The 25155-nt window shown below is 43.2% G+C and overlaps 1 protein-coding gene across 7 annotated transcripts in view; it reads left to right on the forward strand.

Moving 5' to 3' along the window:
• LOC110532604 (pleckstrin homology domain-containing family G member 5) overlaps positions 1-25155 on the forward strand; it is a 117103-nt gene that overhangs the window by 39295 nt on the left and 52653 nt on the right. For 3 of the 7 annotated variants that reach the window (XM_021616644.2, XM_036988626.1, XM_021616643.2), the window contains exon 2: positions 5718-5794. In XM_021616644.2, the coding sequence (XP_021472319.2) occupies positions 5718-5794 (77 nt within the window). Of the gene's footprint in view, positions 1-5717; positions 5795-7882; positions 7972-11441; positions 11595-25155 lie in introns of all 7 variants that reach the window. The other 4 variants (XM_036988625.1, XM_036988628.1, XM_021616646.2 and 1 more) reach the window with 2 other exon arrangements.

Raw genomic sequence — 25155 nt, forward strand, 5'->3', positions numbered from 1 at the left:
AGTTCATAGCTGGATTCTTCAGATATTTTCTACTTTCTCCAGAACATAAATGTTGTTCGGACCTCAAGTTCTGTGAGGTGGAAGAAATTCCTTTGTTCTCTATGAAAATTCACTCTGCCTCTATACTTTGGCCATGAGGAGATTAGCTCCTCCAGGAATTGACCTCTCTCTGACCACAGCAGCCTGGGTGTAGGAGACAGGGAGAGGGGGATGGGGCTTGCTGTACCCAAAGAGGGCAACATTATGACAATGCAAACAACTGAATATTTAAATTCATGCACTTCAAAATGAATTGTGTGACTTTGTCCCAGAAGCATTTAACTGCAGGGCACTCCCACATCATATGAAGGAATGTGATATAGAAACCAGTCCTTTTGGGATAATTGATCAATTCCATCATTGGAGAAGTTGCCTGATAATGTGTCTTTTCAAATCTTGGAATGTTCTCACCATTACTGTCCATGATATTGGCAAGGGTACAGATTCCACATTTGGGGGGACAGGGGAAAGAGATGCAAAAGGATGCCTTCCAGATTGCAAGGAATTGTGAAATAGTGGAGAATGGGTATGCCATTTTGATTCCCAGTTGTATTGTTTTAAAATATTGCGCCAAATTAGAAATTGTGAGAAATAATAGGACCGACGCGTAGTTTACGTTGTTTAAGTGATATCATTGAAGACCACCTCTTCCAGGGCAATAGGAGGCACCATATTTCTCTCTATACTCAGCCAGAGGTCAGAAGAATCATGTCTAAACCAATTTAGGATGGGGCGAAATGCTAGTGCCTGGAAAGACAATTTAAAGTTTGGTATGGGTAGTCCTCCTACGTCTTTCCCGCTTTGCAAGTTTCATTTTATCTGGGCTCATTTACCTTGCCATATACATTTTGAGACCGCACTATGGATTTTATCCCAATAGCCAAAGGTGGATACAAGGGAAGCATTGAACTACTGAAATTCAGCCAATGTCTTCTTAACAATGATTTAAGGAATCCAAATAAATTGTCAAAAGCCACCCACGGGAAATTATCATTTATCATATGTGACAACCCTAATAAAATATTACAAGTATAAACCATTGTATGGTAGGTATGTTTTTCAATAAAAGTATTCAAATATATCTCTGTGTTGTGTGATTGGTGACATTTACCATCAACCCAACACCTTTGTAAAAAACTATACAGTGTGTGTGTTTGGGACTTGTACCATTGAAGACCATTAGACCATAACGATTAGAACTTCTGTAGCCTAATGGTTTGCTTGTTCACCAGGAATGGTCTAACTAATCCAAACATTTTATTGAAGGGAATAAACCACACACACAGGCCGTTTCCTGGACACAGATGAAGTTTGAGAAGGACAAAGTGAATTGCTTTCATGGAGGACTGGCTTGACATGTGAGGATGACCACCCAATTTATTTTCATCATTAGCAAAAGCTATTGGTGTTCTACCCAAGGTTGCAAAGAAAACGTTGTGACCCATTTTTAACAAACATTTTGAGACCAGCAAAATGGATGAAAAGGTGTTGTGGGATCTAGTGGGCAACTTCAATAGCAAAAAAAACAAACCTTCCCCCATATTCACAGTGAATACATTACATAGTATGAAACAAGCATTTCCCTACACCCGCTTAACACGTGTATGTGACCAATGAAATTTGATTTGATACACCAAGCCGCAGCTTCATATTACTTGTCAAACATAGGACACTGATGCTGTATAATGGCTGTTTGGGTGGGCTTGGTGTAGGGGGTCCGTGGGCAGCTATTGGGTGGGCTTGGTGTAGGGGGTCCGTGGGCAGCTATTGACAACTTTTTTTTGAATTCCTCGTGTCTTACTCATTGTTGAAGAAGTGTTGTCCAAATTGGATGATGGGTATTATTATATTAATCATAATCAAATTAAAATGGCCAGTTTGGGTGCAATCAATTAGCTTATTATCTCAGAGATCAAATGAAATTGAACAAAATAACATTACAGGAATGCTTATCTTATGTTTCTAACTACAGAAATTATTTCAGAAAAATCTGAGATGGTAGGTGCCGAAATCTTTTCTTTTGCCTTTTGAGGCTGAACATATAATGTATGCTGGAACTACCCATATGCTAGAAAGGCTATGTGTAATTGATCCTGATTGTATCCATAATATAAGATGGAGAGTATAAGAGCGCAGGAGAAACGGGCATCCTTGTGGACAGGTCTGCTAATCTATGGTTCCTGGAAAGTTATTACAGTACAGCCTCTCATTTAAACTCTTACACTCTTGTCAATCCGTCTCCCTCTTATGCCTGATGGGTTTACGATATGTTTTGACACATTTACTTAGTTTGCGTGTCTGTGTTTGACCTACAGTTGTAGTCGGAAGTTTACATACACCATAGCCAAATACATTTAAACTCAGTTTTTCACAATTCCAGACATTTAATCCTGGTAAAATAAAATTGTCTTAGGTCCGTTAAGATCACCACTTTATTTTAAGAATGTGAAATGTCAGAATAAGAGTAGAGTGATTGATTTATTTCCGCTTTTATTTCTTTCATCACCATTCCCAGTGGGTCAGAAGTTTACATACACTCAATTAGTATTTGGTAGTCTAGTCTAGTATTTGTTCTTTTAAATTTAACTTGGGTCAAACGTTTTGGGTAGCCTTCCACAAGCTTCCCACAATAAGTTGGGTGAATTTTGGCCCATTCCTCCTGACAGAGCTGGTGTAACTGAGTCAGGTTTTGTAGGCCTCCTTGCTCGCACATGCTTTTTCAGTTCTGCCCGTTCCGCCCGTCAGGGCTTTGTGATGGTCACTCCAATGCCACAACATTGGAAGTATGCTTGGGGTCATTGTCCATTTGGAAGACCCATTTGCGACCAAGCTTTAACTTTCTGACTGATGTCTTGAGATGTTGCTTCAATATATCCACATCATTTGTCCTCATGATGCCATCTATTTTGTGAAGTGCACCAGTCCCCCCTGCAGCAAATCACCCACACAACATGATGCTGCCACCCCCATGCTTCATGGTTGGGATGGTGTTCTTTGGTTTGCAAGCCTCCCCCTTTTTTCTCCAAAAAGAATGATGGTCATTATGGACAAACAGTTCTATTTTTGTTTCATCAGACCAGAGGACATTTTGTCCAAAAAGTACCATCTTTGTCCCCATGTACAGTTGCAGACTGTAGTCTGGCTTTTTTTTATGGCGGTTTTGGAGCAGTGGCTTCTTCCTTGCTGAGTGGCCTTTCAGGTTATGTCAATATAGGACTCGTTTTACTGTGGATATAGATACTTTTTACCTGTTTCCTCCATCTTCACAAGGTCCTTTGCTGTTGTTCTGGGATTGATTTCGAGGCAAGCAACACTGAGGCATGCATGAGAGCATCAGCTGTTCCGGACGACTGTGATCACGCTCTCTGTAGCCAAAGTGAGTAAGATCTTTAAACAGGTCAACATACACAAGGCTGCGGGGCCAGACGGATTACCAGGACGTGTGCTCTGGGCATGTGCTGACCAACTGGCAGGTGTCTCACTGACATTTTCAACATGTCCCTGATTTGAGTCACCATAGTCCCTGTGCCCAAGAACACGAAGGAAACCTGCCTAAATGACTACAGACCCGTAGCACTCACGTCCGTAGCCATGAAGTGGTTTGAAAGGCTGGTAATGGCTCACATCAACACCATTATCCCAGAAACCCTAGACCCACTCCAATTTGCATACTGCCCAAACAGATCCACAGATGATGCCATCTCTATTGCACTCCACACTGCCCTTTCCCACCTGGACAAAAGGAACACCTATGTGAGAAGGCTGTTCATTGACTACAGCTCAGCGTTCAACACCATAGTACCCTCAAAGCTCATCACCAAGCTAAGGATCCTAGGACTAAACACCTCCCTCTGCATCTGGATCCTGGACTTCCTGACAGGCCACCCCCAGGTGGTGAGGGTAGGTAGCACCACATCTGCCACGCTGATCCTCAACACTGGAGCTCTCCAGGGGTGCGTGCTCAGTGCCCTCCTGTACTCCCTGTTCATCCACGACTGCATGGCCAGGCACAACTCCAACACCATCATTAAGTTTGCTGACGACACAACAGTGGTATGCCTGATCGCCGACAACAACGAGACAGCCTATAGGGAGGAGGTCAGAGACCTGGCCAGGTGGTGCCAGAATAACAACGTAACCAAGACTAAGGAGATAAATGTGGACTACAGGAAAAGGGGCAACTAGCACGTTCCCATTCTCATCGACGGGGCTGTAGTGGAGCAGGTTGAGAGCTTCAAATTCCTTGGTGTCCACATCAACAACAAACTAGATTGGTCCAAACACACCAAGACAGTCGTGAAGAGGGCACGACAAAGCCTATTCCCCCTCAGGGAACTAAAAAGATTTGGCATGGGTCCTGAGATCCTCAAAAGGTTCTACAGCTGCAACATCGAGAGCATCCTGACCGGTTGCATCACTGCCTGGAACTGCAATTGCTCGGCCTCCGACCGCAAGGCACTACAGAGGGTAGTGCGTACGGCCCAGTCATCTGCTGCCTGCCATCTGGGACCTCTACACCAGACGGTGTCAGAGGAAGGCCCTAAAAATTGTCAAAGACCCCAGCCACCCCAGTCATAGACGGTTCTCTCTACTACCGCATGGCAAGCGGTACCGGAGTGCCAAGTCTAGGATAAAAAGGCTTCTCAACAGTTTTTACCCCCAAGCCATAAGTCTCCTGAACATCTAACCAAATGGTTACCTGGACTATTTGCATTGTGCCCCCCCGCCCCCAACCCAACCCCTCTTTTACGCTGCTGCTACTCTGTTCATCATGTATGCATAGTCACTTTAATGATACCTACATGTACATACTACCTCAATAAGCCTGACTAACAGGTGTGTGCATATAGCTTTGTTACTGTTATTTTCACATGTCTTTTTACTGTTTTATTTCTTTACTTACCTACACAAACACACCTTTTTCGCACCATTGAGCCTGTAAGTAAGCATTTCACTGTAAGGTCTACTACACCTGTTGTATTCGGCGCACGTGACATATAAACTTTGATTTGATTTGCACTTTTCACACCAAAGTGCGTTCATCTCTAGGAGACGGAACACGTCTTCTTCCTGAGCGGTATGACGGCTGTGTGGTCCCATGGTGTTTATACTTTCATACTATTGTTTGTACAGATGAACGTGGTACCTTCAGGTGTTTGGAAATTGCTCCTAAGGATGAATCAGACTTGTGGAGATCTACAATTTTTTTCTGAGGTCTTGGCTGATTTCTTTTGATTTTCCCATGATGTCAAGCATAGAGGCACTGAGTTTGAAGATAGGCCTTGAAATACATCCACAGGTACACCTCCAATTGACTCAAATGATGTCAATTAGCCTATCAGAAGCTTCTAAAGCCATGACATCATTTTCTGGAATTTTCCAAGCTGTTTAAATGCACAGTCAACTTAGTGTATGTAAACTTCTGACCCACTGGAATTGTGATAGTGAATTATAAGTGAAATAATCTGTCTATAAACAATTGTTGGAAAAATTACTTTTGTCATGCATAGTGTAGATGTCCTAACCGACTTGCCAAAACTGTAGTTTGTTAACAAGATATTTGTGGCTTGGTTGAAAAACGAGTTTTAATGACTCCAACCTAAGTGTATGTAAACTTCCGACTTCAACTGTATGTGGAGGTGTGTTTTTCTTATGGTCTTTCCTCTGCTGTGTTCCAGATGAGAAGCCCGTTCAGGAGGAGGACTGGGTGGTGTGCCAGCACGCTGAATGCCCCGACCGTCGACGAGCCTCGAAGGTAATACACATCCTGGGATGGGCTGGTCTGTTTGAAGGCACTATAGCCCAAACCATGGTCAAATAAATGCATGGCAAGGAGAGCTCGGTGTGTAACTTTATTTAATTTGGCTTGTCCCTTTGGACAGAACTCTTAAGGCTACATGAGGTGCAGCTTGAGTCCATAAGACCCCCCCCAAGTCCTTTATCCCCCCCCCCCCCCCTCGACGTGGGGCCCCTGTTACGTACAACATGATCAGAGAGGAGCAGGGAGACCCCTTTTCTTCTGTTAGGTGTTAAAAGGGTGCGAGATGTGAGGCTGTGTCTGGCCACTAGACTGTGAAATGAATTTGAATTTTTCCTTTGAAGCCTTTCTGAAAATTGGACTATAGCCAGGCAGCCAGATGAACCAATGCAGTGTTTGTCTCCAAACCTGGTTGCTCCCCCCCCCCCCCCCCCCCCCCCCAAAAAAAAGTCCACGTCACTGCAGCCCTTTCTGTCTGTATTAGCTGTATTTTTCCGTCTATCTGTGACTGAGAGCAAGCAGCCCCTCCCTTTCACAAAAAATGTAAATGATGGACTGGAGTGAAAGAGGAGAAAATAACAGAAGGGATGGAAAAGAGCACAAAGATAGAGGATGACGACGTCACAGCACACACAAATACTAGTTATAGATAAGGCCAGTTATAGAAGCATATTATACAGAAAGTAGAATAAAGTGAAGTCACAAGTAGAGCTTAACCTGCAGTAGCCTCCCGGTTGCTCAGCCTCTTCAGCTTCACATGTTATTGAGCAGATCCTCCTCCCCCTCCTTTCCCTGATAGATCAAAGCACCACTCTTCTCTTCCCACACTCATGTTATAACAGGCGACAAGGCTGTTCTTCTGAAGGCCTTTTAGGATTTGTTTTGTAAAAGTTGAGCAAGAGAAAAGCCATGTACACAGTGGTTAAAGTGTCTACATCGTGTGTGTGTTGACCTGTGGGGAAGGGGAGGCTGGGTGAAGTGCCTACATCGTGTGTGTGTTGACCTGTGGGGAAGGGGAGGCTGGGTGAAGTGTCTATATCGTGTGTGTGTTGACCTGTGGGGAAGGGGAGGCTGGGTGAAGTGTCTATATCGTGTGTGTGTTGACCTGTGGGGAAGGGGAGGCTGGGTGAAGTGTCTACATCGTGTGTGTGTGTTGACCTGTGGGGAAGGGGAGGCTGGGTGAAGTGTCTATATCGTGTGTGTGTTGACCTGTGGGGAAGGGGAGGCTGGGTGAAGTGTCTACATCGTGTGTGTGTGTTGACCTGTGGGGAAGGGGAGGCTGGGTGAAGTGCCTACATCGTGTGTGTGTTGACCTGTGGGGAAGGGGAGGTTGGGTGAAGTGTCTATATTGTGTGTGTGTGTGTTGACCTGTGGGGAAGGGGAGGCTGGGTGAAGTGTCTATTGTGTGTGTGTTGACCTGTGGGGAGGAAGAGGCTGGGTGAAGTGTCTGCATCGTGTGTGTGTTGACCTGTGGGGAGGGGGAGGCTGGGTGAAGTGTCTACATCGTGTGTGTGTTGACCTGTGCGGAGGGGGAGGCTGGGTGAAGTGTCTACATCGTGTGTGTGTGTTGACCTGTGCACCGGGGGAGGCTGGGTGAAGTGTGTACATCGTGTGTGTTGGCCTGTGCACCGGGGGAGGCTGGGTGAAGTGTCTACATCGTGTGTGTGTTGGCCTGTGTACCGGGGGAGGCTGGGTGACATGTCTACATCGTGTGTGTGTGTTGGCCTGTGCACCGGGGGAGGCTGGGTGAAGTGTGTACATCGTGTGTGTTGGCCTGTGCACCGGGGGAGGCTGGGTGAAGTGTCTACATCGTGTGTGTGTTGGCCTGTGTACCGGGGGAGGCTGGGTGACATGTCTACATCGTGTGTGTTGACCTGTGGGGAGGGGAGGCCGGTCGGACTGACACTACCTGTCTCCTTGGCTGACGTTATGTAAAGAGATTAGGATAAGGCCTGTTAGTTATGGGGAGGGGATTGGACTGGAATAGGAGGGGGAGGATTGAGAAGATGGCTGGGGACTGGGGGGGGGGGGCTTGTTTTCAACTGCAAGCAACAGCTCAGCCTTGATCTCTTCTTTTTCTGGCAGATTTCCATAGAATACCCTTAATTTGTCCAGTCAGCTGACAAAACTGTACCTGTCAGAGGATGGCACGGCAAAGCCTTGTTCCTTCACTTGTAAGCATTTCACTTTTTCCCCCCACACAAGTATCTATTAGGTATATAACAATCAGTTTAAAAATATATCTTTTTGGGGTAAATAAATATATCCATACACGCATGCATACATATACACATATATACATACACATACCTATATTGACATGTATACTTTTTTAAGAATATACCTTTATTATTATTCCCAGCAAACCCTTCCACCGATCCCCCAATTGAAGTAAACTAATAAACACTTTGGCTTTTACCTTCAATTTATACACGTTTCAAATCACCCAGTATTGCTATCTGCAGTGTTAGTTTTAGGCAAATGTTGCAATTCTTCAGCCATTCCTGGACCTGTGACCAAAAACGAGCTACATATGGACAATACCAAAATAAATTATCTAATGACTCTGCCTCCTCACAGCAGAATCTGCAGAGCTGGGAAGATTGTAATCCCTCATATATATATATATATATACTGCTCAAAAAAATAAAGGGAACACTTAAAACACACAATGTAACTCAAGTCAATCACACTTCTGTGAAATCAAACTGTCCACTTAGGAAGCAACACTGATTGACAATACATTTCACATGCTGTTGTGCAAATGGAATAGACAACAGGTGGAAATTATAGGCATTTAGCAAGACACCCCCAATAAAGGAGTGGTTCTGCAGGTGGGGACTACAGACCACTTCTCAGTTCCTATGCTTCCTGGCTGATGTTTCGGTCACTTTTGAATGCTGGCGGTGCTTTCACTCTAGTGGTAGCATGAGACGGAGTCTACAACCCACACAAGTGGCTCAGGTAGTGCAGCTCATCCAGGATGGCACATCAATGCGAGATGTGGCAAGAAGGTTTGCTGTGTCCAGAGCATGGAGGCGCTACCAGGAGACAGGCCAGTACATCAGGAGATGTGGAGGAGGCCGTAGGAGGGCAACAACCCAGCAGCAGGACCGCTACCTTCGCCTTTGTGCAAGGAGGAGCACTGCCAGAGCCCTGAAAAATGACCTCCAGCAGGCCACAAATGTGCATGTGTCTGCTCAAACGGTCAGAAACGGACTCCATGAGGGTGGTATGATGGCCCGACATCCACAGGTGGGGGTTGTGCTTACAGCCCAACACCGTGCAGGACGTTTGGCATTTGCCAGAGAACACCAAGATTGGCAAATTCGCCACTGGCGCCCTGTGCTCTTCACAGATGAAAGCAGGTTCACACTGAGCACGTGACAGATGTGACAGTCTGGAGACGCCGTGGAGAACGTTCTGCTGCCTGCAACATCCTCCAGCATGACCGGTTTGGCGGTGGGTCAGTCATGGTGTGGGGTGGCATTTCTTTGGAGGGCTGTACAGCCCAGACCTGAATCCAATTGAGCACATCTGGAACATCATGTCTCGCTCCATCCACCAACGCCACGTTGCACCACAGACTGTCCAGGAGTTGGCGGGAGGTCATACAGGCACGTGGAGGCCACACACTACTGAGCCTCATTTTGACTTGTTTTAAGGACATTACATCAAAGTTGGATCAGCCTGTAGTGTGGTTTTCCACTTTAATTTTGAGTGTGACTCCAAATCCAGACCTCCATGGGTTGATAAATTTGATTTACATTGATAATTTTTGTGATTTATTTCTTATTAAAAGTATTTAATATGAATATTTCATTCATTCAGATCTAGGATGTGTTATTTTAGTGTTCCCTTTATTTTTTGAGCAGTGTATAACATTCTATTAGTTGCAAGAATTCTGTATAGTAAATTTGAAGTTTTGCATCTGGCGTTGTTTTGCGTATCAATTCATAAACCATGTGCCATGGAATGGGTACATCGCAAATCTCTTCCCAACTATTTTGCAATTTATATGGCACAGCTGTCGGTTTTTGGTCCTTAAATGAAATTGGTTTGTTTTTATTTATCACACTTTCCTTTAACCATTTATGTTCTTTAATACAGGGCCGACATAAGTTCCTTACTTTTCCCCCTTTTTACTTGCCTTTTCCCTTTTTGTGGTAATGCTGCAATTAATTGGTTGTAATTTTGGGTGGAGCAGACATTTCCATATGTCTGTGTTAGCTGCATGTGTGACAACTCCACCAGTCCTATTTATGATATCATTCACAAAAATTATACCTTTATTTAAACATTTCTTTGAAAAATAGTTTTTTTTATCAATTAGTACATTTGAATTTAACCACTATCTGTTGTATTATTTGTTCTGTCTTTTCAGGTGGATTAAACTGAAATTGCAACCAACTTTCTAAGGCTTGTTTAAAAAAAAAAGATATTTTGGAGATTATTTCCTTTTTAAACAATCGAAAGTGGGCCGGTGTAATCTGAATAAAGGGAAAAAGGCCCTTGAACATAGGATGAGACATTCCTACCAATTTACTAGAGAACCAGTTTGGATTTAAGTATAACTTTTGTATGACTGATGCCTTTAGTGAGAGGTCTAATGCTTTAATAATTTAATCATTTCTGCCTTCCGAAATCATATTCGTTATATAAATAGGCCCTTTTAATTTTATCTGGCTTGCCGTTCCAAATAAAATGGAATATTTTATGTTCATATGATTTTAAAAAGCAGGTCACTAGGTGTAGGCAAAACCATAAGCAAATAGGTAAACTGTGATATAACTAAAGAGTTAATCAGGGTGATTTTTCCACAAATAGACAGGTATTTTCCTTTCCATGGTAGCAAGATCTTATCTATTTTTGCTAACTTTCTATAAAAATGTATTGGAGTGAGAATTTCTTTCTTTTGGGATTTGTATACTGAGTATGTCCACATCTCCGTCAGACCATTTTATTGGTAAACTACATGGTAATGTAAAATTTGCTCTTTTTTTTTTGTGGTCCAAAACGTAAAATATTTACTTATCATAATTTGGTTTTAATCCAGAGAGAATAGCAAAAGTATCTAGATCCTCTATGAGGATTTCACTGTTAGTCTACACCTGTTGTTTACCAAGCATGTGACAAATACAATTTGATTTGATTGTGCTTATGTTGTCTTCAGTTGGCAGACAGAGCAGCAGAGAAAGGACCAGGAATCCTGTCTCTCTCCAGGCTGTGACAGGTCTGGTTTTAGACACCAGGGGTCACTAAGTGAAGCAGCCTCATCTCTTGCTATTCTCTCTTGTTTCCTCTTTAATGGCCTGTATTGCACAAGCATTCGAGACAGGATTTAGAGCATTTTAAATATACACTTTGTATTATATCCAATGTGGTTTTAAATAAACTTGTCAAAGAAGCCATTTGACTTGCAACAGAAACATGAAACTTTTTATGAGTATTTTAAGGAGTTTGAACTGAGCTGTTTCTAGCAACAGTTCTATACACTGAAGTCTCTTTCCTCATGTTATGTCTCCATTCTGTTTGAGCATTCTTGGTCTTTATGGCTCTGGCTTTTGGTCTCACTGCATACTGTAGTATTTGATTAGTTCCCTTCTGCAGTAACTCCGATCCTCAGGCATTGTGTCTGTTCCAGTTGCAGCATGAGCCCTGGCTGGCGTGGCGGGAGTTGAGGTCACCTGTCCTGTTCACTGAATCAATCCAGGCTGTTCTGAGGTACTGGCAGTGCCTACTATAGCTGTCTACAAGTCGAGTCATCATCACATTATTCAACACTACCTGTACTGAGGTGAGCCTTAGATAACGCTTTAATGTGTTTCCATAGGGTTTGAACATAATTTGAACCTTGTTGTAGGTCTGTGACACCTCCCCTCGTTATTGTTACTACTTTTACTTTAGTTTATTTAGTAAATATTTTTTTAACTCTTTTCTTAACAGCATTTTTGGTTAAGGGCTTGTAAGCATTTCACGTTAAGGTCTACTACACCTGTTGAATTCGGCACATGACAAAATAACATTTCATTTTATTTGTGAATGTTTTTCAGGCCGATAGCTAGGCCTTAGCCCTAAATTAATACTGAACCGACTGACTGCTGTTAAGCAGCCCCAGTAGCAGTCTTGTTACATACAGTAAGGAGATGAGGAGACCAGTCTGAGCTCGCTCTGGGACACAGGTCTCTCACATATACACCCCTCCCCCTCTCAGTTACTACGGGACAGGATCAGACAGGGCCCCTAAAGGTGTGGGTTCCCATGGCAACGTGCCCCACCTAGGACAAACAGCTGGAGGGAGGGAGAATGGATGGATGGAAAAAAGGGGAAGAGAGGTGGGGCAGATGGGAAGAGGAGGAGAGAAGTTTCAATCAGCTGATTTACTTTTTTATTTTCTTGCTCTTATTTTTTTTCCTAATTTCTTCTTTGTTTTGTTTCCTTGGTATTGGTTTCACTTGGTGGGTTTCCATATGTCTTCCTGTCCCTTGTGTATCTATTTGATGACTACTTCTCTGAGGTTGTTTTCAATGGATGTAATATTATCCACGCGTTAAAGCTACTTACTAATGAAACAACCCCTGCAGCTTCCAGCAGAATTTATGATTTAAATAATTATTGTCAAAAGCCACTGTCAGCAATTCAACACTTCGATCTACACTGAGTATACCAAACTGGCACCTATGATCATATCCTATTCAAAGGCACTTATATATTTTGTCTTGCCTATTCACACTCTGAATGGCACACTGTACGCAATCCATGTCTCGAGGCTTAAAAGGTTCTCCTTCCCTTCATCTACACTGATTGAAGTGGATTTAACAGGTGACATCAATTAGGGAGCAGAGCTTTTACCTGGATCAGTTTGTCATGGAAAGGGCAGGTGTTCTTAATGTTTTGTATATAGCGAGACTGAAACCCAGGAATTGAACCTCTATTTCCAGGTGCAGCTTTCACTCGAAGTTTGGTGTAGTTCTCTAGGTTTGGTAAGTTAGTCACGTACAGAGGTGTTAAGCTGTCTGTACTGGGGTACATAATGATGCTTCCCTGGCCTGCTTGGCTCTCTTCAGGCAAGAGTCTGGCTGTAGCCTCATGGATGGATTAGAGGACTATTTAAAGCAGCTGTGCTCATCCCTTTAATGTTCATCCTGTCCTTTTTCCTTCTTTCGTTGTCTTTTTTTGTTCTGGGATAATGAGGAACACAGTCTGTTTGAAAAGGTCTTGGACCCGTGGGGATCAGCCAACACTGGAGCATGATTTATAGATGTACTCTGAATAATGGGAAGTGGAATTATCTAGCACTGTGTGCGAGGGCATAAGCACGTGTGTGTATGTGCGTTTGCATGTATGTTGGCACATTGTGTGTGTGTGTATAGGCATACCCATGTGCAAACCCTTTCATATCCATTTGAAAGTACCCCAATATTCTACATGCTTAGAGTACTGTGTCCTGGCTGTCTTGGGCTGTTGATTTGTGAATACACACATACTTCTACCATCCCGTTGGTCACTCCGCTATGGTGATTCATATCACTTGGAGCATTAAAATGTCTGAGTAACTCACTCTTGATTGTCATCCGTATATTCCTCACAGCTTGTATTGCCGTTATATAACAAGCCCCAAAATCGATATAGCTTAAGTAGACAAGTTAATGAGTCGAAATGAGAGAGCACAGTCTCCCAGGGGTTCCTGAGAAGGAAGGATGACCTCAGTTTCTGTGTAAGAGCCCAGAGGAAAGTTTTCCCTGTATGAGAAGTCAGATACTTTGTGCACTACTTTTGACTACGGCCCATATGGGTCCGTTCAAAAGTAGTGCACTACATAGGGAATAGGGTGCCAATTGGGACTCTGCCAGAATAACTGCTGCTGGCATGGGTGGGCTCTGCTGTGGTGGGACTGTGATGTTAGACTCCCAAGCAGGATTTGGCCATTGGGATTGCTAGGCTAATGGTTTTTCAATGTGAAGTACATAGAGAAAGTTAAGTGCGGGGTCTTTGATATGCCTGTTAGACTGGCACTTCAATCGTCTTTACAGGGAAACCAATAACGCTAACAACGATAGCTTTTACATTCATTTCATCCCATTTTCTTTTTTTTACCGGATGTGATTTATGGAAATGTTTGGGGTAACAGAATTTAAGTATTTAAACGTCATAGGCTACATCTCACTTATGTGACACTGTAGTATGGTTGAATTGGCTGAGGACAGGAAAGCATTTGCTATCTATGAAGTGATTTCATCTCATAAAGTGCAGGCTATAAGCTCCTCAATGACAAGAATAATAGTTAAGGTATTTAAAATGTGCCGTCTCGTATTTTGCACGCCAGTGGATGTATTACTTCAGGTAGCATTACTGTATGATAATCCACTTATCTTAATCGTTGTTGTGTACATTATGAACACAGGCATGTACACCGAGGGCGATTTGGGTAAAGACTGGTGGAGGCTATAGCCAATCATGAAGCAGTGGCTGAAGTGCGACCTTGTACATCCGTACAGGATCATCCAGGATGAGTATAATCATAATTTATAGGCATACCTGTGTAGACTGAGGTTGTAAGGAGAGGCCTTTGCGGTCTGTTTTGGTAAAGGACAGTGTAGAGAAGGGTTGGGCAATCTCATTTTACCCTGCAGGGCAAAGCAGTTACACAGCTGATTCAACTAATAAAGTATTCATTGAAGACTGAGTAGTTGTATAGGTGTGTGTGATAAAGTTGAGCCCTATAGATAAGCCCTAATGGGATAAATGGTGGGTCCCCCTGCTTGAGGTAAAGTCCCAGTGTTAGTCTGCAGCAGACCTAGAATCACAGTCAGTCTCAGAAACAAGCTACAACAAGCTTTTCACTCCACAGAACTCCATTGCACAGTCATCATCACCTATGAGCCAATCACAGAGCTTGTTATACTGTACTTTTCCATTACTCTTTTGAAGTGGTCATAGTGAATGAAGAGGGTGTTTTCAAAGTAGTCCCAGGGACCATCAGAATACTGCTGAAAATATTTGTATCTCGTTCTCAGTGACAGTGTCAGGTTTCTATTGAAGTGTGTTTTTCTTGAAATTCTTTAGAAAGTGACTAGAACTCTGACATCAGAAGTCAGGGATGGGCAACTTTGATTTTAAATTTTAAAAATATATATTAATTAACCTTTAGTCAGTTAAGAACACATTCTTATTTACAATGATGGCCTACCCGGGAACAGTGGGTTAACTGACTTGTTCAGGGGCAGAATGACAGATTTTTACCTTGTCAGCTCGGGGATTCGATCCAGCAACCTTTCGGTTACTGGCCCAATGCGCTAACCACTAGGCTACCTGCCGACTCTTTGATGGGGGTGGGGGCCACAAAAAATCTGAACCCACATCCATCCTATGTGATGTAGAGAAAATATTGCATTTTTAAAGCAAGTTTGCTGGCAATTCTACACATTTTGCCATGGGGCGAAAAAGATTTAGCCATTTTAGAACTCATTTCATGCAATTCTACTCAGTTCAACATGGGGCAGAGAGGAAAATTAGCTGTTGTTTTAATGTGATATGAGTGAGACCGACTAACAAAATCAATTGAGGCTCCATGGCCGATAATTCGACCATGATAACAGGTTTATATAGCTGGCCTCTAAACCAATTTAGTAATGTAAATGTTAGCTGACATGGATAATTGAGTGACTATCTGTGACTGACATAACGAGGAAAAACTGCTGATGCACAACCAAATTTTGAAAATGCACTTTGTGAATTCTACTATTCTAACCCCTTAATAATTCAAATAACAGCTAATCAAGCTATGAAGACAGTTATCAGATTGAAATTAGTCTGCTGCTCTTCCTGGAGAGATTTACCTTGATTAGTAGTAGACTTGTGTACCAACGTCACATACAATTTCATTGCAATGCAGAAAAGAGATGGCCCTGTATGTCGGCGTATAGAAACTAAGCCTAAGGCATTTGTTTTGCATCCAACAATAACAAACATGTAGTGTGATGTGTGCCGATCGGTAAATGTCTTGTCAGGAAGGTATTCAGAGCCAGAAGGAGGTCCCCGTGACGATGGTGACGTCAACCCTAGGCCCCATGGGTCTCTTTGACAGGAAGCAGACGGCACAATAACAGGAAGAGGGCACCTGACCGACCGACACTCCAATGGAAATGGCCTTGGGCTGAAAGGGAGTCCGGGAGAACCAATATAACTGCCTACTTCAAAGACTTTTAAAACGAGGCCCCCAGTGGCGAGATGATGGGTTGAAACAACATAAATACAAATCCCTCCTCACATGCAAGGCTCTGCTCTTCTTCATGGTAAACCAAACTAAAGCCTGCATAATTGTTGGTTTGGACTGATTTCTGAGGGAGGGAGTCTACAGGGTGGCTGAAGCTAATGAACTCTTTAAGAATGACTGTCTGTCTGTGTGACGGCCTGTCTGCTTTCAATTAGGAGGAACAGTTCGCTAGATTGTCTACCAAATCCAAAACATGTTATTTTCGCGGATAAGATGAGTAATAGTAGGCAAATCTTTAAGTTGAATTAACTCACAAACAAAACTAACAACCCCTGGAACTTCCAACATAATTCATGATGAAATAATTAGGCAATATTTCTCCTTTTGTCACCCTTCTCGCTCTCTCTGTACTTTCTACATACCTTTTTTGCTCTGTTTTATCTCTTTGTTTTGATATGTGTCTGTCTCTTGAACTCACCTTATGAGAATTTCTGGGCTTCTAGGTCAGGGAGGCTTTAATGCCAAGGTCAGGCATCAAGGGAAGGTCTCCTCTATACACAGTACACACTCCCCCTCTCCTCCCCAACAATGGCATTGCCACTAGAGACTAATCCTTCAGGGTAATTGCCTGACTGCCACTCCCTCTTTTTAAATATAGACTGCTGTAATTGAGGTTGGCAACAGGGGGTGGTGGGGCGGGCAGAGGGGTGGGAGGGGCACCAGTACTTCGACTTGTTTTGAACTGGTGCGATTAGAGGGGACAGAGGAGAGATGAGTTTGGCTTTCCAACCGAACAGAACAGACCCCTCCCCAAACTGTGCCTCCAACCATGGAGTCCTGAATAGTTTTTCTGAGCTGGTTAATTGAGGACTTAAATGAGGCTCATATAGTAGGTTTAATGACAAAATAGAGAGCAGTGTACTGGCCCATATTTGTGGACAGGACAGCGCTGTAGACCCAGCGAAGACATGGGGATGAAGAAGGCAGTAGTGTCTGATATTACAGCCACCAGCAGTTTTAACAGTATTGAGGTTAATGTCCTTGTATGGGAGGCTCCTAGGTTAAGATTATTCCAAAATCATGTCTTCAAGATTGAAATCATATAAGAAACTGTTTATTAATTTTTTTTATCTGAAAAGTAAACAAGTTCAGTTCTCCAACAATCCTCACACATTTCCTCCCATTGATAAGAACACATTTTACTACATAGGCGCAAACCACTAAACACCTCCCCCACTTATTTTCCTGTCAGCGCTTTTTAAAGCACATCTAATCCGTCCTCTGACCTTGTGACACAGAGGTCAGGAGTCAAACACGGAAAAATTGGAGCTGAATACGGAGCAAGATAGACCAGGGTAGAGAGAACCATATAAATAGTGGGAATGCAGTTCTGGTAATTCCTTTTTCTGTGACGAGAAGCAGTGACAAAGCTGACTAACTTATATTACAGGCTCCTGGGGAGGGGGGGGGGGGGTTGATGGGTCAGCCCAGCGTGTGTGTGCTTGTAGGTCTGTGACTGGCTAGGCTGAGGCTCAGAGGCTGACGGTGGTGTAATGTGCGTCGGGGGCAGGTATCGTAAATACAGCAGAGGCAGCAGCAGCAGCTCACATGCTCATTCTGGGTGATTCTTCACGAAACTAGAATAAAACACGACCATTTTGCCGATTTTCATGAAATTGAATCCATAGAAGGGACCTTTGGAAGGATTGTTGACATATATTTGACATGTTGACATTTTGTATCTTAAAGTATCATTGAGAAACACTTTGGGAGAGGGGTCTGGTGGTCCTTCCCCAGAATATTTTGGGGCATGTAATGCATTTTTACACAATCCAATATGTTGTCTCTATTTAGAAGAAAAGTAAGCAAAAATGCCCACAGTCATCAAACTAGGTAAGAGATGATTATTAAACAAGTAATTAACAAGACTGAACTAGATCAAAAGTAATTAAATAATACATATTGTGTTGTACCTTTAACCAAAAGCCTAACAAATTAACAACTCTGTATTTTCTCAAAATACTTTTCATTGTTTTTATTAATAATACATATTGTGTTGTACCTTTAACCAAAAGCCTAACAAATTAACAACTCTGTATTTTCTCAAAATACTTTTCATTGTTTTTACTAAGAAATCCTCTCAAATTTGACAGCCCGAGCCGCCTACACGCCGGACCCCGACCAGTCTAGTCAATAACTCAACTCTCTCCCAACACATTTTCCTTAACAGTTCACACCTTTTTTTCATTCCCTAAAGGAGAGGTAAAAAACACAAGCACATACGGTGCCTTCGGGAAGTATTCAGACCCCTTGACTTTTTCCAGATTTTGTTATGTTACAGACTTATTCTAAAATGGACTAAATACAAAGACATCCTCAGCAATATACACACAATATCCCATAATGACAAAGGCAAAACAGGTTTTTAGAAAGTTTTAAAATGTTTCAAAAATAAACAAACACCTTATTTACATATGTTTTCAGACCCTTTGCTATGAGACTAGAGATTGAGCACCGGTGCATCCTGTTTACATTGATCATGCTTGATGTTTATACAACCTGATTGGAGTCCACCTGTGGTCAATTCAATTGATTGGACATTATTTGGAAAGGCACACACCTGTCTATATAAGGCCCCACAGTTGACAGTGTATGTCAGAGCAAAAACCAAGCCATGAGGTCGAAGGAATTGTCAGTAGAACTCTGAGACAGGATTGTGTCGAGGCACAGATCTGGGGAAGGGTAACAACATTTCTTCAGCGTTGAAGCTCCCCAAGAACACAGTGGCCTCATTTAAGAAAGAAGACTCTCAGACCATGAGTAACAAGGTTCTCTGGTCTGATGAAACCAAGATTGAACTCTTTGGCCTGAATGGAAACCTGGCACCATCCCTACGGTGAAGCATGGTGGTTGCAGCAGCATGCTGTGGAGACTGGAAGACTAGTTATGATCGAGGCAAATATGAACGAAGCAAAGTACAGAGAACCTTGATGAGAACCTGCTCTAGAGCACTCAGGACCTCAGACTGGAGCTAATGTTCACCTTCCAACAACTCTAAGCACACACCCAAAACAACACAGGTGTGGCTTCGGGACAAGTCTTCAGTGGCCCAGCCAGAGCCCGGACTTGAACCTGATCGAATATCTCTGGAGACACCGAAAATAGCTGTGCAGCAACGCTCTCCAGCCAACCTGATAGCGCTTGAGAGGATATGCAGAGAAGAATGGGAGAAACTCCCCAAATACAGGTGTGCCAAGCTTGTAGCATCATACCCAAGAAAACTTGCGGCTGTAATCGCTGCCAAATGTGCTTTAACAAAATACTGAGTAAATGGTCTGAATACGTACAGTACCAGTCAAAAGTTTGGACACACCGACTCATTTATTGTTCTATCAAAACTATGAAATAACACACATGGAATCATGTAGTAACCAAAAAAGTGTGTGTTTATATTTGAGATTCTTCAAAGTAGCCACCCTTTGCCTTGATGACAGTTTTGCACACACTATGATTCGACAATGTAGAAAATAGTAAAAAATTAAGAAACCCTTGAATGAGTAGGTGTCTAAACCTTTGACTGGTACTGTACATTGACACAGAAACAGCAAATCCTCCATATAAATGTAATCTTATAGGACTAATTGTAGAGCTCTTTTTACTTGCAGACAATATACAGTAGCTGGGTCCCCCCATCCTGTCCTTAATGGTCCACCACCCTGCAGCGCCCCAACCCAACACACCCCACTCAACTTTAGGATCTTAGTGAAGCATTACTTATTGGTTTCGGGTGTGTTAGGCCAAGGCCAGGGTGACCTACAGGAAGGCAGACCTAAATAGGTATCTCCCCTGACGTGGGCATGTTTTCAATAGACTATAGTCGTACTGTATTCCATATAAGTCATCCAGACCTAATGAAAGTTGCCCAGTATACCCTTAGTCTTGTAATAAATCAAATCTAGTGATACATAACTGGGAGGATAACCAACCTTCCAATTAATGACAATGCACTTCTTAGCCGCTATAAATGCTTAGTTACAGTTTCTTCAGATAAGTCTCCAGTATCAACATTTCCAAGCAAACAAAAACAGAGAAGGGAGAATCTGTAGACATGCTGAGATAAAATAACAACTCTTTGCCAGATTTCAGCCAGCCTTCACAAGAACCAAAACATATGCAAATATGACCCCTTTTGTGTGTTACACCTCCAAATTAAAATAAAATGTTATTGGTCACATACACATGGTTAGCAGATGTTATTGCGATTGTAGAGAAATGCTTGTGCTTCTAGTTCCGACAGTGCAGCATTATCTAACATGTCATCTAACAATTCCACAAAAACTACCTAATACACACAAATCTAAGTAAAGGGATGAAATAAGAATGTATCAATCTATGGATGAGCAATGACAGAGCTTGCATAAGCAAGATGCAGTAGATGGTATAATGTATGAGTAATGCAAGATATGTAAACGTTAGTGAAGTGGCATTGTTTAAAGTGACTAGTCATCAATTTATTGAAGTGGCCAGTGATTTAAAGTCTATGTATATAGGGCACAGCCTCTGTGCTAGGGGTGGCTATTTAACAGTCTGATGGCCTTGAGATTTTAAAAATGCTTCAGTCTCCCGGTCCCAGGTTGATGCACCTGTACTGACCTCGCCTTCTGGATGGTAGCGGGTTGAACAGGCAGTGGCTTGGGTGGTTGTTGTCCTTGATGATCTTTTTGGCCTTCCTGTGACATCAGGTGCTGTAGGTGTCCTGGAGGGCAAGTAGTTTGCCCCTGGTGATGCGTTGTGCAGACTGCCCCACCCTCTGGAGAGCCTTTCAGTTGTGGCCAGTAAAGTTGACGTACCAGGCGGTGATACAGCCCGACAGGATGCTCTCAATTGTGCATCCAAAAGTTTGTGGGGTTTTAGGTGACAAGCCAAATTTCTTCAGCCTCCTCAGGTTGAAGAGGTGCTATTGCGCCTTCACCACACAGTCTGTGTGAGTGGACCATTTAAGTTTGTCCATGTGTACACTGAGGAACTTGAAGCTTTCCACCTTCTCCACTGCTGTCCCGTATATGTGGATAAGGGGGTGCTCTGCTGTTTCCTGAAGTCCACGATCATCTCCTTTGTTTTGTTGACGAGTGAGGGGTTGTTTTCCTGACACCACATTCCGAGAGCCCTCACCACCGCCCTGTAAGCTCTCGTCGTTGGTAATCAAGCCTACTACTCTTGTGGTCGTGCATGGCCAGGCGGTCATGGGTGAACAGAGAGTACAGGAGGGGGCTGAGCGCGCACCCTCGTGGGGCCCCAGTGTTGAGGATCAGTGAAGCGGAGATGTTGTTTCCTACCTTCACCACCTGGGGGCGGCCCGTCAAAGTCCAGGACCCAATTGCACAGGGCGCGGTTGAGACCCAGGTCCTCAAGTTTAATGATGAGCTTGGAAGGTACTATGGTGTTGAATGCTGCGCTGTAGTCAATGAACCACATTCTTACATAGGTATTTTACTTGTCCAGATGGGATAGGGCAGTGTGCAATGTGATGGCGATTGCATCGTCTGTGGACCTATTGGGGCGTTATGCAAATTGAAGTGGGTCTAGGGTGACAGGTAAGGTGGAGGTGATATGATCCTTGACATTTTTGTTTTACTTGTTTTGTGTCATTGGGAAAAGCCTCTATCAACCCTTGATACAGTTTGGAAATGAACTTTGGAGGTTTGTCAGACGGCCTGAAAATAGCACCTGGCTTGTCCAGCGTTTGCTGCACAGAGAGCGTAGTGTTGTATCTGCAAAAATTCACCTCACCTCCATAAGACTGGTCTTCCCTGGCTGCCTGACCCTGCTGAGACCCCTGTCACCATCTGATCTTCCTAAAATAAGGCATGACAAATAATTACCTTGGTGTACATTTATACATTGTATTATCCAAGAATATAATCAATGGTTCAATAATTGAAATTACCATTATTCCCAGAACCCAGACTGTAGCTTTGCTTAAGCTTCTGTACTGTAGGTCTACCCATCAATTCAAGATGGAACTTTGTATCATTCACTGATATTGTTAATATACAGCAAAATTCACCTGAGCTCCGTAGACTGGTCTTCCCTGGCTGTCTGACCCTGCTGGTACCCCTGTCACCAACTGATCCTGCTAAGACATGATGAGCATAGGGTTGTGTACTGACTGTGCTAGAGGGCTGCATTCCCGTGGGATGCCTCCAGGACATGCAGGTCCAGACAGATCATTGTGGCGTGGTCTGCGTTTCTCATGCTGCCAGCAGGAGCTCAGATCATTGTGGCATGGTCTCCATTTCTCATGCTGCCAGCAGGAGCACAGATCATTGTGGCGTGGTCTGCGTTTCTCATGCTGCCAGCAGGAGCACAGATCATTGTAGCGTGGTCTCCGTTTCTCATGCTGCCAGCAGGAGCACAGATCATTGTGGCGTGGTCTCCGTTTCTCATGCTGCCAGCAGGAGCACAGATCATTGTAGCGTGGTCTCCGTTTCTCATGCTGCCAGCAGGAGCACAGATCATTGTGGCGTGGTCTCCGTTTCTCATGCTGCCAGCAGGAGCACAGATCATTGTGGCGTGGTCTCCGTTTCTCATGCTGCCAGCAGGAGCACAGATCATTGTAGCGTGGTCTCCGTTTCTCATGCTGCCAGCAGGAGCACAGATCATTGTGGTGTGGTCTCCGTTTCTCATGCTGCCAGCAGGAGCACAGATCATTGTGGCGTGGTCTCCGTTTCTCATGCTGCCAGCAGGAGCACAGATCATTGTAGCGTGGTCTCTGTTTCTCATGCTGCCAGCAGGAGCACAGATCATTGTGGCGTGGTCTCCGTTTCTCATGCTGCCAGCAGGAGCACAGATCATTGTGGCGTGGTCTCTGTTTCTCATGCTGCCAGCAGGAGCACAGATCATTGTAGCGTGGTCTCTGTTTCTCATGCTGCCAGCAGGAGCACAGATCATTGTGGCGTGGTCTCCGTTTCTCATGCTGCCAGCAGGAGCACAGATCATTGTGGCGTGGTCTCTGTTTCTCATGCTGCCAGCAGGAGCACAGATCATTGTGGCGTGTTCTCCGTTTCTCATGCTGCCAGCAGGAGCACAGATCATTGTAGCGTGGTCTCCGTTTCTCATGCTGCCAGCAGGAGCACAGATAATTTGTAAACAGTCCTCATTTCTGCTTTGTGTGCATTAGCCTAACTATTGTATTAGAAACACATCTTTTTCACATTCACAGTCAGAATTCGGTACTTCAACTTCAGTAGCCTACTTCCCCAATCAAAAAATGCAATCATTGAAAAGGAAAAGCGCACATAGGTTAGGCTGCTAAGGTGAGCGAGCGTTGCATCTTTTTCATTTTCATTGATTACCCATTTATTTGTCTCTGCCTGCAAATCGTCCTGCTAAAAGGTATGCTATATCCAATAGGTCTATGCAAAACGTTGCAAGAGTTGCTGTCATCATTCTTGCTCCTTCAGTTCAATAGCTATACCTGCGAGATCAGGTGTAGCGCGTTTGGTCTCAATTAAATAGAGTAGCCTAAGCATGGGCGATGAAGCATGGGGCAGTTATCTTTCCAAGGAAATGTACTTCCTAAATACTAAATAGGCCTATGATTAGACTATAGGGCTAAATATTGATCACCCATATTTCTTTGTCTGAACAACATCCCACTCCTAAAAGCTAGTCTATAAAAATAGCTCAATAGAAAGTACAAGTCTCTCCAACAGCCTACCTGACCGCTGAGGCATCCACATGCTAGCAGACCTTTGCTGCTTTTTGTATCACATCGCAATGATAAAACAACCCAGTGAAAGTTGCGCCCCTTCTGAGAAGTTTGGACATTTTGGCCTTACCCAGTCCTTTTAAGACGTTTAATCTGTATGTGCAACAAAGGACAAATTGGTGTCATGCTGAATGTTTATTTTACCTTTATTCATGCAAGTCAATTAAGAACAAATTCTTATTTTCAATGATGGCCTAGGAACAGTGGGTTAATTCTGCCTGTTTAGGGGCAGAATGACAGATTCAGCTCGGGGATTTGAACTTGCAACCTTTCGGTTACTAGTCCAACACCCTAACCACTAGGCTACCCTGCCGCCCCAATGTATATAGTAGCCTTACTTCCTGCTTTGTAATACGAGTAGTATTTTGATTTCAATAACAATGTTCTGACATTAATACTGTATATGAACACTGAAAATATTACATTTTGGCATAGTAACAGTAGTGGAAAAAGTAACCAATTGCCATACTTGAGTAGAAGTAAAGTTTTGTTAATAGAAAATTATATCTTAATAAAAAGTGAGTCACCCAGTAAAATACTACTTGAGTAAAAGTCTAAAAATATCTGATTTTAAATATACTAAAGTATCAAAAGTAAAAGTATAAATCATTTTAAATTCCTTATAAATTAAACAAACCAGATAGCGCACCTTCTTATAGCACCTTCTTATTTACGGATAGCCAGAGACACACTGCAACACTAGACCTAATTTACAAATGCGTGTGTTTAGTGAGTTCGTCAGATAAGAGGCAGTACGGATGACCAGGTATGTTCTCTTGATAAGTCAGTGAATTGGACCATTTTCCTGTCCTGCTAAGCATTCAAAATGTAACGAGTACTTTTGGGTGTCAGGAAAAATGTATGGAGTAAAAAGTACATTTATTTTCTTTAGGCATGTGTAAAACTAACCAAAAAACCTATTTAAGTAGTACTTTCAAGTATTTTTACTGAAGTACATTAAACCACTGCATAGTAGGCACAACCAAATGAAGCATTCAAAGAAAAGAACACCCTCCCTACAATCAAACATGGGGGAGGTTTGATAATGCTGTGGGGTTGCTTTGCTGCCTCTAGTACTAAGGGCATTGAACATGCTCAAGGTATCATGACATCAGCAGATTTTCAGCTCTTCTGGAGTCCAATGTTCAACCCAGCGTCCAAAAACAGGGTCTCAATTGAAGGTTGTGGGTCTTCCAGCAGGACAACAACCCCAAACACACAAAAAAGGAGTGGTTCAAGAGGAAACGTTGGCCTATTCTGGAGTGGCCAGCGAACAGTCGTGAAATTCCCAAAAAACGATGGTCCTGTTTTTGTTCTACTTTTACGAGGAATTCCCCTCCTAGTCTCTTGTCTGTCAGATTATCCAGATTA

Source organism: Oncorhynchus mykiss, chromosome 9 (assembly GCF_013265735.2).
Source record: "Oncorhynchus mykiss isolate Arlee chromosome 9, USDA_OmykA_1.1, whole genome shotgun sequence".
In the NCBI taxonomy this organism is placed as follows: Eukaryota; Metazoa; Chordata; class Actinopteri; order Salmoniformes; family Salmonidae; genus Oncorhynchus; species Oncorhynchus mykiss.